Source organism: Sceloporus occidentalis, unplaced genomic scaffold, assembly GCF_023333645.1.
Source record: "Sceloporus occidentalis isolate IW3139 unplaced genomic scaffold, rSceOcc1.0.p SCAF_1, whole genome shotgun sequence".
In the NCBI taxonomy this organism is placed as follows: Eukaryota; Metazoa; Chordata; class Lepidosauria; order Squamata; family Phrynosomatidae; genus Sceloporus; species Sceloporus occidentalis.
In genome coordinates this window covers 22,443,264-22,459,991 of record NW_028316981.1, presented here as the reverse complement: position 1 = coordinate 22,459,991, position 16,728 = coordinate 22,443,264, and the positions used below count along the sequence as shown (strand labels likewise).

The 16,728-nt window shown below is 43.6% G+C and overlaps 1 protein-coding gene and 1 pseudogene across 1 annotated transcript; both read left to right on the top strand.

The window, feature by feature from the left end:
• Positions 1 to 7,477: 7,477 nt before the first annotated feature.
• LOC149321142 (vespryn-like) lies at positions 7,478 to 14,748 on the top strand. Its single transcript, XM_089516260.1, has 4 exons — positions 7,478 to 7,513; positions 9,958 to 10,009; positions 10,929 to 11,018; positions 13,571 to 14,748. Exons 2-4 carry the CDS (start codon positions 9,979 to 9,981, stop codon positions 14,053 to 14,055), a joined length of 606 nt encoding a protein of 201 aa, XP_089372386.1. The 5' UTR covers positions 7,478 to 7,513; positions 9,958 to 9,978; the 3' UTR covers positions 14,056 to 14,748.
• Positions 14,749 to 16,328: 1,580 nt separating this feature from the next.
• On the top strand, positions 16,329 to 16,477 carry LOC149321141 (U1 spliceosomal RNA; annotated as a pseudogene).
• Positions 16,478 to 16,728: the final 251 nt, after the last annotated feature.

The window sequence follows — 16,728 nt, the reverse complement described above, 5'->3', positions numbered from 1 at the left end:
TTTTCCAGCAAAGTGCGCACTTCGTCGAGAAGGGTGTCCGAGGGGAGAGTGGACAAAAAGGCCCCGGTTGGAGGGAGCTCTTGGAACTCGAGGGCATATCCCCTGCGGACGATGTTAAGAACCCACGAGTCCGATGTAATCGAGGCCCAGATGTTAGTAAAAGGCCTCAGGATGTCCAAAAAGAATAAGGGCGAAGGGGAAACGAAGTGCGCTGCGTCCCTTCAGGCTCTCTTCTTCCCCTGGTCGGTGTCCTGCCGGCGGGACTTGCGGTACCGAGGCGGGAAATTACGACGGCCAGAGGAGGAGGAAGACTGCGAGGGGTAACGGCGCCTCTGTGAGCCCTGCTGCTGAGGCTGTTGGTCTTGAGGAAAGGAGCCCTGGGACTGACCTTGCGGTGGCCAAGGACGGTGCCTTCTTCTGAAGGGAGAGACGGGGGTGGACGACATCCCGTGCTTCTTAGCCGCTGCCTTCATTCTGAACTTGCGGTTCAGACGCTCGTCAGTGTCGGCGTAGAAAAGGCCGGTACCGTCCAGGGGCATCTCTTCAATCGCTGATTTGACGTTGGCGTTGAGGTCTGACCCCCTCAGCCAGGCATGTCGGTGCAAAGCCAGCGATGCTGCCATGCCTCATCCCGCGCAGTCGGCGACGTTCCTGGAGGCGGTGATGATCCAACTCCCTATGGAGTGGGCCTCATCGCGGATCTCCACCAAGCGACGTTGGACCTCATCAGGGACGTCAGGGATGATGGGCGAAATCCCCTCCATCAAGGCCTGGATGTATGCCCCCATACAGGCGTTGTAATTTATAGCCTTTACGGTGAGGGCGGCCGAAGAGTAGGCCTTTTTGGCTAGGCCATCGATCTTCTTGGCCTCTCGGTCTGCCGGGGACGTCGCCTGCTTTGGCACGAAGGTCTGCTGTGCCCCCTCCACGATGGCCGAGTTAGGTTTGGGATGGTCGGTCAACCACGGACAGCCCGGTGGGGAGATCCGGTATAGCATCTCGACCTTCCTGGAGGACGCGGCGAGCGAAGTCGGGGCATCCCATGACCTCTGCACAATGGACTGCAACGAGGGCAACATCGGGATGCAGGGTGGAGTGGGAACACGACCGAGGACCCAGCGTTCTACCGGATCGCAAGCCTCCTCCTCAGGCGGGGAAAGCTCAATATCAAGAGTCCGGCACATCTTAATGATGTGTTCGCTGAAGGAGCGAACATCATCAGTGGGAGATGAGGAGCCCGGGTGATGCAACTCCTGCGGTGAAGGCGGGTCGGATGGGTCCTCTTCTCCATCTGAAGGTTCCCGTGATGGAGGCAAAGGATCCTGGTCTGAATCGGAGTCAGACGTCAGGGGAATGTCAGTCACCTTGGCTCGGGATGGAGTGCGAGCCGGGATTTGCGGGGCCGGTGGCTCGGAAGGCGGACGGCGAGGTACCGAGGACAAGGCTACCGCATGGGAGGATGATGGCTCGTCCCCCTGGGGAACCGCCGGGCGCAAGTTAAGCCTGGTGAATTCCCTGAAAGCCCTCTCCTTCGGGACCGACATGTAGTATCTCTGAGTCTCGGTGTCAAAGAACATGTCAGTGTCCAGCTCTCGTGGCTCGTCGATGTCGGACACAGGGACAGCCTCCTCCTCATCTGAATGGACGGAGAGCGGAGATGGCTCCCTCTGGGGAGAGGTTGGTTCGCTGACGGCGGCGAGATCTTGGGCCGGCGGGAGTGGCGTGGTCAGCACCGTGGTCACATGTGCTGAGACCGTCTTCTTCGGGCGCGAGGGGGTCTTCCCCGAGGTCTCCTTGGAGGGGGTCCTCTCTGAGGTCTTTTTGGAGGGGGAGCGTTGCTTGTGTGGAGCACGCTCCTTTGACCCGGCCGGACGCTCCGACCCGGAGTGGTCCTTGGTCTTGGACTTCTTGGGTGGAGCTGCCTCGGTCACCTCCGTGTGACGCCTCTTTTTGGAAGACGTCGGAGTCACCGCCAAGTCTTCAGGCGGAAAGAAGGGATTGTCCGGCAAGTCGTGCAGGACAGTGGCTCCCTTGGAGTGGGGCTTGGCTGGCTTAGCCCTCTCAGATGTTACCGCCTTCCCAGAGGAAGATCCCCCCGTCTCGGGCAACTTGGAGGCGTGCCGAGATGCCTTCGACGACGCCTTGGAGGACGGTAGCGAGACGGTCCGGACTCCCGACTCCTGACGCTCTCTCGAGCGCGAGCCCTCCGGGGACGGCTTCCTCCCGGATCTCTCCCTGGGCTCGAAACCCTCAGTCCCCGAGGTTGTCTGGGGGCGCTTGGAGGATTCGTCGGTGACACTGGGTCTCGGGGGACCACGGGTCACATCGGAGGTGGTCGGAGATCGTGTCCCGGCCGGGACAGAGACCACACTAGAAGTGCTGGCCCGTGAAGAAGACGCAGGCGGAGCAGCCGGGGCAGCCGGAGGAAGCGAAGATGAGCGGGGACGTCCCTCCCGGACCTTTCCCAGGGCAATAGCCGAAGTCAGCCGGGACTCCCAGTTCTTCCTGGCTTGGGAGGACAGAGACTTACAGAGGTGACAGGCTCTGGCATCATGGTCCTTTCCCAGACAAAACAGGCAGGAGGAGTGAGGGTCCTGGACGGGCACCTTGCCCCCGCAGGCGTCACATTTCTTGAAGGGCGCAGGCATCCTTCCAAGTCGTCAAATCCGTAGGGAGAGTCAAAAGCGAAGTCAAAAAACAAGCCGAAGAGGTCCGAAGTTACCAGGGCGGGAGAAAGAGAATGGTCAAAAACAGTCTGAGGTCTAGTGAAAGTGATTCCGTACAAGCAAGAGCGAGCGAAAGTTCCTAGAAGCAGCTAGCGCGGCGGAAAAAAGGAACTGGGGAAAGAGCGGGAAGGCAGGGGCCTTATAACGGGTGGGCGGAGTTACCGCCAAAAAGTTTCTATATGTTGCAAAGTAAACTTTGCCCAGTGATTCCAGAAGGTTCCGAACAGCACTGCGCAGGCGCAGTGAAACCCATTTGTATGATTCGCAGAGACCACGAAGAAGAACGGGGACTTTTCAGAGCTTTTTGTGTGATTTTCATGCCTGGCTCTATTTCAATGCCTTTTCCGTGACTTTGGCCCATTTCAGCTCCAGACTGCTGCAGAGCAACCAACCCTTTGGAGTGTAACAGTTTTCAGCCAATCAGAGAGAGGGCTAACTGCAAGGCTCCCTGCGATGATGGGATTCTGGGCACAACAAACCACCAAGCCCAGAATTTCATGCATGGAGCCTTGGCTGCCGGTAAAAGCAGTGTCTCAACATGTCACAACAAACTACAATTCCCAGGATTCCCTGGTTTGACAAGGGAATTGCCTCCACGCTTCCAGATCACAGCCCCAGAGAATGAGTCTACAGTACATCAGTGTTGCCAGTTTAAGTCCAGTTCTTCAGCTGCATTTGGATTTAATAATGATAATAATAATGGTGATGATGATAGAGAGATCTTGTAGCACCTTTGAGACTCACTGAAAGAAAAGTTGGCAGCATGAGCTTTCCTAGACTTAAGCGTATTTCCTCAGATGCATGGGAATTGTAGTTCATTGTGGCACCAGAGCTCTTTCTCACAAAAGTACAATTCCCAGGGTTCTCTAGCACTGAGCCAGGGCAGTTAAAGCAGTCTCAAACTGGATTATTTCTGCAGTATGGATTGGACCTTGAGCATTTTTAATAACGAAGGTCCAAAACACTGCAGAAATAATCCAGTTTGTGACCGCTTTAACTCTCCTGGCTCAGTGCTAGGGAATCCTGGGAATTGTAGTTTGTTGTCACACCAGAGTTTGCTGAGAGAGAAGGTTAAATGTCTCAGAAAACTAGAATTCCCAGGATTCCCTAGCACTGAGCCATGGCAATTAAAAGGGTGTCAAACTGGGTTTATTTCTGCAGTGCGGTTGCAGCCTAACACATTTCTATTTGGCACAAAGCTTCCTGAACCCCCTTCATGTCAAAATAAATATCTTAAAAGGACTGAAAGATTCTTTGTTTGGTTCAGTGGTGATTTTGAGAGTTGAAATAAGTTACAATTATTTTTATTCAATTATGTTTACATTTATTTGCAAAACATCTGCCATTTTAACATTATGGGAATTTTCCAGGAATTGTGACTGAATATTCCGTGTGATCTGGGGGGATTCAGCGGGTTTTGGACAAACCTTTTCGGGAATTATCTTTGAGGCTTGTTGGCAACACTGTCCATAGCCAAGACCCCCTCCTCCTCACACTGATCCAGACCAAGGGGTGTCTTTACATGCATTTTACACTTCCTTCCCCAACTCTAGGCTCTGCTAAACAGAGGAGTTTCCTTTCTGAGACTAGAATGTGATACTGTGCCTCGTTTAACCAGTGGGACAACAGAGAGGAGTGCCCTCCTGCATTAGATATTACACATGTCTTAGGAAAGGCTGCTTCATCAGTGATGCAACTGGAACTCCAGGGTCTTCAGGGTCTAAGGGACCTATATTATTATTATTATTATTATTAACCTTTATTTATGAAGCGCTGTAAATTTACACATTGCTGTTTGTTAGATCTAGCAACCTTTGCATCCTATACTCACAAAGGGCCAGTTTGCAGATTTTCTGTTTGTTTTCTTTGCCACACCTCTAAACTGCAACTGCTGCCATCTTTCTCCCCTTTCTTTTATAAGAACACATGTTGTATTATGTAGATGTTGGTTTTTTTTTGCAGCCACCAGATCGCCAGTGCAAAAAGTGATTTTCAGCCCCAGAATAGCCCATATGCTTGAATTGTCCCAATTTGGCAGAGACAGTCCCGATTAAGCCTCTGTCATCTCACTTTTCCAGATGTTTTAACACTGTCCCAGTTTCCTCTCTCATCTTCGTGCTTTCCTCCTTTGTGCTCAGCTTACTTTAATTGCTGTAAAGAGTCAGGTTTGGTTAGTACTCAGAAGCGAGACTGCCATGGGGTGTTAAGTACTGTAGGCTATATTCAGGCAAATGCACAGACAAACCACCTTTGCGTGCTCTTTGCCTGAAAACTATGATAGGTTAGTATAAGTCAGAGTTGACTTGGAAAAAAAATCTCAATATATACCGTACATATTTGACTATAAGTGGACCTTATGTATAAGTTGAGGGCAGATTTTGGGACCGGAATGATGGATTTTGACATGACCCATGGATAAGTTGAGGGTAAAACTTAGGGGCATGTAACAAAAGATCTAAAATGTCCTAAAAATTACATTAAATTTCATTTGGTAAAAAAATTTACTATATATTTCGGTTTAAATTGTTTTCATATGAAGAATGTAATTGACATGTAATCAATTCACATTACGACATGGGCTCTGATCTCTGCTGAGGACAGAATGCTACAAAGCACATGAAGATTGATTAAGGCACTGTAGGATTTATCTATCATGAATTCAGATACGCCTCCAAGAGACCATTGTGCATAAACCCCTTAAAAGAACATTTCCATGTAGGAACCAGATTCTCAGAGGTGAAGAGAAGCATGCACTTTATCTAGCTGTTCTCCTTTCCTTTTCCACATAACACTTCTCAGAATAATTTTTGGGGAGCTTCCCTTGAAGCTATGGAAGGAGGAAACTGGGCAGTTCTTTAAAAAAAATCCACAGAACAGGCTAAGCAAAACTGACTCTGAGCTCTTTAAAATTCAAGCCTCAATACCTGAGTTGTCTAATCAGATTTTAGATTTGAATAAGTGTGTAGGAGAAAGTAATGGGAATTCAGAGAAGAAACTGCACTTGTTAAGATTAGAGATTACAGGCAAGTAAATCATTTGTAGAGAGCCAGCATGGTGTTGTGGTTGGAGTGTTGGACTATGACTCTGGAGACCAGGATTCGATTCCTAGCCCAGCCATGAAACTCATTGTCCTTAGGGGAAGGTAAAGGCAAATCTCCTCTGAACAAACCTTCTTAAAAAAATTCATGACAGGATCTCCATAAATCGGAAACAACTTGAAGGCATGCAACAACAACAAGTCATTTTAAAGAGCTTGTTGAAAAACAGTTCAAAGAGATCATAACATCAGTCCAGAACTTCACAAATATGAACAAGAGATCTCTGATAATTTGAAGGGAATGGATATTTTATGGCAGGATTTGGAAAAGGCACAGGACAGAAATATGACGGTAGAGCTAAAATCAAAGAAAACACAGATTCGGTTAAGAGCTGTTCTAGAAGGGCTCACAGATTTAAAATAGTTTTAAAAGCTTTGAAGGGTCTTATAAGCAGTTTTGAAGGACTGGAGAAGACAACTGAAGAAATATATAGGCAAAACTCTACACAGTGGGGAAAAATTCCAAGAGATGTAATCATACATTTCATACATAAAGTCATCTTTAGTGAAATATTGAGTGCATACTTTAAGGGGGAAAAGATCCAAAATATGAAATTATTTGTCTTCAAGAGACTCATAAAAAAAGAGACTAGGCATTTGCAGAATAGAAGTATGGGCTTAGAGTTCGTGTCTACAAACAAGAACAAAAGAAATGGAGTAGTCTTTTGCATAAATCAAACATTACGGCCTAAATTGATTTTTGTAGAAATCAACTGGAATGGCAAGATAATGCATTTAAGGGGTATTTATGGCCCCAATAATGAGAAATCAGAAATTCTTTAGCAAGAAATGTGCTTGCTAAATCAACATTTTATGATTTATTTTAAAAAAAAGACATCTGAACTAGACCTGAAAGATGTGATCTGCATGGGTGATTGAAATGGGATAGCTGATTCTACTAAAAATAAATGTTCCAGTAAAGGTATTACGAAAGGTCAAGGAAAACTACCTATACTCTTCTTTAAACAAATGGAGTACTTTGGATTATTAGATGGTTGGAGACAGCAATATTTCACCAATGTATATAAGAACTGAGGATTTTCCCCCCTGAACTGTACTTAAATAAGGTACAGATCCATAACAGATTGGGATGCAAGTAAAGCTTACATGAGAGGACAATTTATTAAATATGGTTCCAGACTGGGGGGAAAAGAGAGAAGCTTAAAAAAGCGAGTTGATGGATGAAATACCAAATTTGTAGTGGATCTATGGAGGATAAGAGACTTATTATATTACTTGTTTTCAAAGAGAAAGCCATGCTAACCCTAAGGGAAAGAAAATAAACATCACTGTACTAAGATTTATTTTAGCACAAATTGTTATGGTTCTCAACTGCATCGAGGTACATCCATACAGTACCTTGTAATATGAAGCTTACAAGTGTTGTACCCTGTTTAAACCCCTAGAGAAAGTAGACCTCTTTCATGTTTTACACAATTATTGCACAATAATTCCATGTTAACTGCCATGATTTAGTCCTATGGAATCCTTGGACTGGCAGTTCAGAGAGGAGCATTTATATAAGTCTGGAAAGCCAGTGTGTGGTTTGTGTGTTGGAATAGGATTCTGAAACCAGGGTTCAAATCCCCGCTTAACCAAGGAAATCCACCAGGTGATCTTGGGCAAGTCACACTCTCTCAGTCTCAGAGGCAAACTCCCTCTAAACTAAGCTGGCCAAGACAACTCTGTAGTAGGTACACCTTGGGGGTCAAAATAAATCAGAAACAACTTGCAGGTACAGAACAACAACATTGAGAGGTCTCATCCAGAGACCTCTATTGGCTCAACAGACTAAAATCCTGGATTCCTCATGTGGCCTGGAGTGGTGAGGCCCAGTGTGACCTCTTCACAGCAAATCCAAAATATGGATGTTGAGGCAAAACCCAAGAAGTTGAATTGTGAGACTTCATGCTTCCTTGGATCAATCTGGAAGAGGCCAGTGACGTCTACTTTATTGCAGGAAACAGATTTGGGGAGTAAAGAAAATGTAGAGTCGAAGGCTTTCATGGCCAACATCCATAGTTTTTTGTGGGATTTTCAGGCTATATGGCCATGTTCTAGAAGAGTTTGAAAACGTAGTTATTTGTTAACAACCTAACTGATAATTGCTCTATTTTTACTGCGACTGATTGTTGTGCTGATAGAAATGCACAGGAGAGCCACCTACATTATCTTGAGCCATCTGAAAAATGCTAAGAACAGGTCGTCCAGTTTGCTTTGCAATCTAGGAAAAGAGGAAATTCAAAGGTTTATTCTTGTCAGAAAAAAAAAGCATTTGAAGAACCTTCCTCTTTGCACTGAAACTGGCAAAAGAGACATCTCAGCATTTTGGAGCTCTGCTGACATTATTAGAACAGGATATTTTTCAGGAAAATAAGGTAAGACCTTATTCTGACATGATTTGTTTTCAGGCTTATTCGTTGCCTGACAATAGCTCATGAAATTAAAACCAGCTTGAAGCTTTCTTGTACAGGATCGTATTTTTCTCTGGGGGGAAAATTCTGCTGAAAGGCAAAAATTGACCAGCTGTTTGAGCAACTTTGACTTTCACTTTCCAAAACAGGATAAGAAGCTTGCTTGTACTGTTAAGATCATCGGTCCATCTAACCCAGCATTGTCAATGTTTATGGAAAAACATTGTGCAAGATTGATTAAGGCTCCTTCCCCTTCATGACATTGGTTACCCAAATTCTTCTCACAGCTCCAGCTCCGTCAGGTCTCTTCCATCACTGTCTGTGACAGAAAATGCATGTCTTGCTCTCTAGATGAAAGATTTTTCAGTGATGGGCAAAACACAACCCTCAGTTATAACCCCTGAAGAACTGGCCATAGGTGTGTTCATTTATCTATTGATCTAAACTTCAGAGCAGTGATTCCCAAATTTTGGCCTTCCAGGTGTTTTGGACAACAACTCCCAGAAGCCACAACCAGTTTGATCAACCATCAGGAATTCTGGGAACTGAAGTCCAAATGATCTGGAGGACCAAAGTTCAGGAACTACTGCTTCAGAGGAACTGGGATTAACAACTGGAAACATGCACAAAGAGAAAACTCTATACAATTTTCTCTCTCTCTCTCTCTCTCTGCCCCCCCTTCTGACCTGAGCCAGGTGTTCAGTATATTTATAAATGAGTTAGATGATGGAATAGAAATCATACTTATCAGGTTTGGAGACAACACCAGGTTGGGAGTGGCAGAAGAACTGATACTCCAAAGGATAGGATCAGAATTCAGAATGATCTTGACAGAATGGAGACCTGGGCAAAACCTAACAAAATGAATTTCAACTGGGATAAATATAAGGAATGAAATGCACAAATATAGGATGGGTGACACCTGGCTTGGAAGCAGTACATGTGTGTGTGTGTGTGTTTAAAAAGAAAGCAGTACATGTGAAAAGGATCTGTGGGTCTTGGTAGATCATAAACTAAATGTGAGTTGAAAGTGTGGTGCCACAGCCAAAAAAGACAATGCAGTTCTAGGCTGTATCAATAGTATAAGAATTCATCACACAAGGCTAGTAAAGTGCAATTACAGTAGCATAATAATCTTTTGACAGGTACTTATCACACTCTTGCTGCTTTGCTTTTCAGTGGTGGAGAGCATCTTGCTCCCATCAATGAAAAAATGTACTCCACCAACAATTGAAATGCAAAGCAGCAGCAATGTGATAAGTACCTGCCAAAGACGCTATTGTAATTGTGCTTTACTAGTTTCATGTGATAGAATCTCTAGTGTCCAGATTATGAGAAGTACAAGTTCCACTCTATTTTGCTTTGATCAGACTTCACCTGAACAGTGTCCAGTTCTGGGCGCCACAGTTCAAGAAGGGTACCGACAAGCTGGAAAATGTCCAGAGAGGAGGGACAAAGATTATCAATGGTCTGGAAACCTAGCCTTATGAAGAACAACTGAGGGAGTTAGTTATGCTTAGTCGGGAGAAGAAAAGACAGTGACATAATAGCCATCTTTTAATATCTGAAATGAAGTCATATGGAAGATGGAGCTAGATTGTTTTTTGCAGCTCCAGAGACTAGAACACGAATTGGTGGATTCAAATAACAAGAAAAGAGATTTAACCTAAACATTAGAAATTCCTTTATTTCTTTTAACTTCTCTGTTTTCTGCTACAAGGAAGAAGACTTTCTGGCTGCAATGAAAACAGGTGTCCTCCAGAGGTTCAAAGGTAAATGAATAATAATAATTTTAAAATCAAGACTACTGTAGTTATTTTCTCCCAGGAATTGTTGGCTTCATAATGAAGGGCTGATATAGATTAGGGACTAATACAGTGCTGAGTCCTCTAGATGTTCTTCAGCTCCAGCTCACATCAGGACTAGCAAGCAGTGGTGGTCAGGGATGATGGAAGTTGTAGCTGAACATGTAGTGGGCCAACAATTAACCAAAATGGGCTCATGAACTGGATCTGGATGCGAGGATGTGGCCACAACTAGACAGTGATTTAGGCATGTCAACACCTATTGTGTCCTTTATTATTGTGTTCCTTCACATCATTTCTGATTTATGGTGATCCTAAGGCAACCCTCTCACAGAATTTTGTTGGCGAGATTTGTTTAGAGGGAGTTCTGCCATTGCTTTCCTGTGATGCTAGGAGAGCATGACATGTCCAAGGTCACCCAATGGATTTCAAAGTGAGGATTCAAACTCTAGTCTCTAGATTCATAGTTCAATGCTCAAACCACTACACCACACTGACTCTCTTTGGGAAAGTCCAGTGTCAGAATGAGTTCAGGGTTGGTGATGCTGTCCATCAGAACAGTGTTAGTGGATTGCCTTATCTTGCACATGCTGAGAAGTGCGAGTATTCTTACACCATGTCTGGACATCTTGGGTGACCCATACAAAATAGGGATCACCTACTGTTGGGTGCAATGGTCTCTTTGCTGGTTATGAGGCCACAGCATACATCTAACCTTACTGTTCTCTTGAGCCAGCAATGAGCAAATTGCTATTATTTAGCACAGCATCTGTAAAGTAAGGGTAATCATGGCCTACCTTACACGACTAATGTGAAAGCATGCACATAAATTTCATGACGTATTTTCAAAAGTCATTGCTAATGTCTTTCCTCTGTCTTTCTACAGGACTGTGTTGCATTCTGTGGCTATCACTGTGCTTTCTTGGTGAATTGGAAGGTGGCAGAAAGGCTTCAATACGAAAAAAGAAATACAAAAGTAAAGGATGGGTTAAACGATTGTGGTTTTGGAGGGTGGGCACTGTTGAAAGGGGACTTGATACAACAAGATAAATGTGCATCTAAAATCCATCTAATTAAAATGAGTACTAACACAAGGAATTCCCAGTGCACTTAAAGTAGTTGTTACTAGACATTTTTTGCTTTCTGAGAGCGCCAACATGGTATATGGTTTGAGCACTGGACTATGACTCTGGAGACCAGCATTTGAATCCCCGCTTGGCCATGATACCCACTGGGTGACCCTGGGCAAGTCACAGTCTCTCAGCCTCAGAGGATGGCATTGGTAAACCCCCAAACTTGCCAAGAAAGCCCTGTGATAGGGTTGTCATAAGTCAGAAACGACTTGAAGGTACACAACAACAAATTGTTCAATGCTCCATCCATGTTTGGGTCCCAGCAAGAGTAAGAGAAAGAACAGCAGGTTTATGAAGATGTAGCAGTCCCATTTTAACCAATATGGGATGACTGACAAGTGGGGAAAGAAGACATTGTTATTTGTGCAGAGGACTAGGTATCTATTCACTTTCTTTATCTGCCAACTTTCTGCCAACAAGTCTAACAAGATTATCACATTAGGGACGGAGCGTCATTGTCCCGTCTGTGTTCCATCCTTCTCACCCGATTGTGGGAAGGACTTTCACAAATGTCTTGATCTTGATTCGGAAGGGAAGTGTAAGTGAAAGTGATTATGTGAATCATTTTCACATGAAAGCTGGCTGAAAAGTGAATGAAATGAAAATGAAATGAAAAAAGTGCTTTCAGCCGTCAACTAAAAACGCTTTCAGACATCAGCTGAAAACACTTTGAGATGTCATTTCCAATCTTTTGTAATAATGGAAGAACCCATTATTACAATGATGGCTGAAAACGTTTTTCAGCCCACTTTCATGTGAAAGTGATTTGCGTAATCACTTTCACTCAGGTCACGGATGGGATAAGGATAGGGGAGTGATCCCATCCCTATCCCATCCCCATGTGAAAATCTCCTAGCTGAAGACTGTACAGTGGGCCCTCCACATTCACTGGAGTTAGGAGCAGAGGTTTCCCATGAAAGTGGAAAAACCACAAATAAATAAACAGTACCTTTTTTTTTTTTTACCTGAGAGAACACTTCTCAAGGAATCTCTAGCAGAACTCTATAGTCAACATTTGCCAGAATTTGACCACAGAATCATGTTGGGAGAGTTACACATGCTTAGACAAGTGTTTTCCTAGGAATGTTTAGGCCCTCCAGTGCAACTCCATGGACATCTTCCAGTAGAATTTCTCTGGAAGGCCTAGAGATTCCTAGAGAGAACATATTAATTGAATCTGCAAATAATCAAATCCGCAAAAGTCAAAGCTACAAATGTAGAGAGTCGAGTGTAATTCCTTGCAGTCTAATAGACATGGCATAATAAATAGAATGGAAACAGAAAACCAAACAATTGGCAGAACTGTGCTACCAGAACACAGTTCTGAACTAGAAGCAATCACTCATAGTCCAGTCGATAGAGGGGGCTAGTCTCTCTTTTCCAGCACTGAGTGAGAAAACCACAAAAGGAGAATGCTGCTGGCATGTGGCCATGTGCCAAAAACCAAACAGCAGCTAATCTCAGCAATGGGAGAGACCTCTCTGCCTATCCTTCTGAGGCAGCCTCTCTTTAAAACAATGTCATGCCTTATCAGTGGTTTTTCAACCACACATGGATGACGTGGACTCTAAATTTCAGTGTATCCCAGAGGGGGGAAAATAATATAATTCAGATCTAAGTGGTATTATAATCTGGAGAGCATTGCAGCCCCATAGAACCTAATTCAAAAGGGAGTTTTTTACATCCTCACATATCCCCCACTACCACCTTCAATATCTTAGACAATATTGTATAGTGGTTAGAGCATTGGATTATGACTTTGGACACCAGGGTTCAAATTTTGGATTGGCCATGTAAACCTACTGGGTGACCTTGGTCAAGTCACACTCTCTCAGCCTCAAAGAATGGTAATGGCAAACCCTCTCTGAAGAAACTTATCTGGGATTCTGAAAACCAAAGTACTCCAAAATCCAAATCTTTTTGACCTACAACACAAGTGGTGTAGTACATATCTATACTGTATTTGCAAGGCTGGAAAGAGACATGGCTGGAGAAAGACTGAAGGATCTGTGAAATGGTGCAAAGCTATGCCTTTTACTGTTTCACAGATCCTCAGTCTCCAGCAACCTCATTATGTCTCATTATGTATGTGCAAATATAGGTATTCCAAAACAAAATAATAACAAAATAGGAATGCTTCTGCTCCCAGGCATTTTGGAAACTGGATACTCAACCTGTAATGTATATAATCAAGGAAGTACAACCCAAAGTGGGTTGCTTGCTAACTTTAACACATTGAGAGTGGCAAGAATTGGACAAGACTCCATTTTGCATTTCTTAATTGTCCAGGTGGAGAAAAAAAAAAGATGGCTGTCAATGACACTGTCAAATTCTATTCCTACATATATGCTTCTGTCTTTAATGCTCTGATGAGTTCTCCTTTTCTTCTTTACAGTCAATGTGAGCTTTGATCCTCAAACTGCACATCCAAATCTCCTTGTATCTCCAGACAGGAAGACTGTGACATGGGTACCTAAACCCCAAGATGTGCCTGACAATCCAGAGAGATTCAACAGTACTCGGTGTTTGCTGGGTTTTCCAAGATTTAGTGCAGGGAAATATTACTGGGAAGTGGAGTATGCAAACCAGAAGGAATGGGCTGTCGGGGTGGCCAGGGAGTCTGTGGAGAGGAAGAGGTATCTCAGTCTGACTGCTGAGGAAGGGATTTGGCAGAAGGGTCTCTGGTGGCTTTGGCGAAGGGGAACTCATTCCTGTCGACGTCCCAACCACTCTAGAAAGATTGGGGTATTTCTGGATTATGAAAGGGGGAAGGTAACTTTTTACATGAAGAATAAGGCCATGGTAATCAATACCTCTTTTAATAGGGAAATAGTTCGGCCTTTCTTCTATGTGGGGGCAACTGTTTCACTCACCCTGTGAAGGGGCGGCCTGCAGCTGCCTCCGTCTTCGCCAGATCGGGGCTGCAGCAACCGCATGCCCTGGCCCTGATTTGGCTTTTCCATGGCCCAAAAAGGAGCTGCAAAAAGCAGCTTCTTTTTGCGCCCTGGAAAGGATGCCCTAGCCACTGGCGCTGCGGCTTTATGGCACTCCTTTGGTGCTGCCAGCATTGCAATTGACTTAGTCCTGAATGGCAAGTTTACACTGGTATCAAGTTTCAGTTGTGTTACTATTTTTCAGTATAAAAAGAAAGAAGAAGTTATGTGGCACTTTTAAGAGTAACATATTCTGCATAAGTAAAACAGTGCTCAGTATTTTACAAGGAAGATTTTTACCATATAGAGAGCCTGAAACATCCAAGCTGGATTCGGAAAAGGAAGAGGCACTTGAAATCATATTGCAAATATATGTTAGCTAATGAAATGAATAAAAAAATTTCAGAAGAAAACCACAGTGTGCCTTATAGATTATAGCAAAGACTTGGATGGTGTAGATCATTTCAAAAAACACCTATGTCTACAATAAATGGGGATGGCATAACTCAACTGTATTGATGCATACACTATAGGAAGAGAATCAAGTTGAAGTTGTTGCTGGAGGAGATATTTTCTTTTTTCCTTTTTCTTTGAATTTTGAAGTTAATTTGAGTAGCATATTTTACTGGATTTGTCATGTATTGGTGGAAAACATTATTAAAGATAAAATAGTTATATTTGTCTTAGTTTTTTTATGTTTAAGTTTTCCAGAAAAGACATCCATGATACTAATAACAACTTAATTGCTACACCTAAGTAATAAAATCTCAATGGTTTTGCTTAAATGAATTGTGTGATTATCTCAGATGGTTATTTAACTGAACATTCCAGCTATATTGTTCAAAAAGAACAGAGCCAAAACTTGGCCATATGCAATGGTGGTTTAAATGGGGAAATGTTGTTAGTAAAGGCAATAAAAGAATACCAAGTTTCAATGAATTTGTTGTTCTCCTTCCTGGATAAAGTTTTCAGACTGCAGGCCAGTTTTTTTCCACATTATGCTATATGCCGCACTCTGTCTAGATATCTACAGCATGATAGTCCATTGAAGTTTCCTCATTGGTGAGTGGTTTCTATCATTTCTGAATCTAGTAGGAAAGATAGAATAGAATAGAATCATCGAGTTGGAAGAGACCTCAAGGGCCATCCAGTCCAACCCCATTCTGCCATGCAGAAACTCTCAATCAAAGCATCCATGACAGATGGCCATCCAACCTCTGTTTAAAGACCTCCAAAGAAAGAGACTCCACCACTTTCTAAGGAAGTGTGTTTCACTGTCAAACAGTCCTTACTGTCAAGAAGTTCCTCCTAATGTTGAGGTGGAATTTCTTTTCCTGTAGCTTGCATCTGTTGTTATGGATCCTATTCTCTGGAGCAGCAAAAAACAAGCTTGCTCCATCCTCAATGTGACACCCCTTCAAATACTTAAAGAGGGCCATCATATCTCCTCTTAACCATCTGCAGGGAGAGGCAGGAAATAATAATAATAATAATAATAATAATAATAATAACAACAACAATAACAACAATAATTTATTATTATTATTATTATTATTATTATTATTATTATTATCTAAACACACCCAGTTCCCCAAGTCTTTCCTTATAAGGTATGGTTTCCAGGTCCTTCATCATTTTGGTTGCCCTCCTTTGGACACGCTCCAATTTCTCAACATCCTTTTTAAATTGTGGTGCCCAGAACTGGACACAATATTCCAGGTGGGGCCTGACCAGAGCAGAATACAGGGGCACTATTACTTCCCTTGATCTAGACACTATACTTCTATTGATGCAGCCTAAAATTGTTTTGGCCTTTTTAGCTGCTACATCACTGTTGACTCATGTTCAACTTGTGGTCTGCTAGGACTCCTAGATCCCTTTCACATGTAAGTCAGGTGTCCCCCATCTTATATCTATGCATTTCATTTTTTATACCTAAGTGCAGTATCTTACATTGCTCCCTGTTGAAGTTCATTTTAATTCAACTCTGATCTTCAGAGTCATAATCCAACACTCAAATTACTATTCTATACTGGCCTTCCAGAAAGAGGTACATAAACTTAATGTTGGATTAGATGGGCTTTTGAGAGCCAGCATGATGTAGTGGTTTGAATGTTGGACTATGGTTGTGGATATCAGGGTTTGATTTCCTGATAGGCCATGAAACTCACTGGGTTACCTTTCTTGAGTCTCATACTCTCAGCCCCAGAACAGCTGATGATAGGCAGGGGAGATACCATGAAGATGGTTTTCTCAGGGTGATGCTCATCCATTGCACTTGAGTGTGCTGAGCCCTATGATTTCCCCCAATGCTGGAAACTCAACTGCATAATTTGTGGTGGTATGCCTTAGGGTTGCCCTAAGTCAGAAATGACTTGAAGGCATACACAACAAGACAGGCCTTTGGTCTGATCTTACATGGACTGCCATTTTCATAATCTCTCGCCAACCTGGCTGGAATATATGTGTTGTTGTAACTTCCAAAATGCAATTTTTCCAAGCACTGCCTGAACATGGGACTTGCGGCCAGATAGACAAATAGTCTGATTTGGTATATAGAGGATGCCTCAGTTTCTGTGGCAATGCACGTATATATGTGCAGAGTTAACAGAGAAGTACT

Coding starts and splice junctions, on each gene's coding strand:
- LOC149321142 (XM_089516260.1), top strand. CDS start 9,979: ATGAAAACAGGTGTCCTCCAGAGGTTCAAAG. Junction 10,010..10,928: donor TGTCCTCCAGAGGTTCAAAG/GTAAATGAATAA, acceptor GTCTTTCTACAG/GACTGTGTTGCATTCTGTGG. Junction 11,019..13,570: donor ACGAAAAAAGAAATACAAAA/GTAAAGGATGGG, acceptor TCTTCTTTACAG/TCAATGTGAGCTTTGATCCT.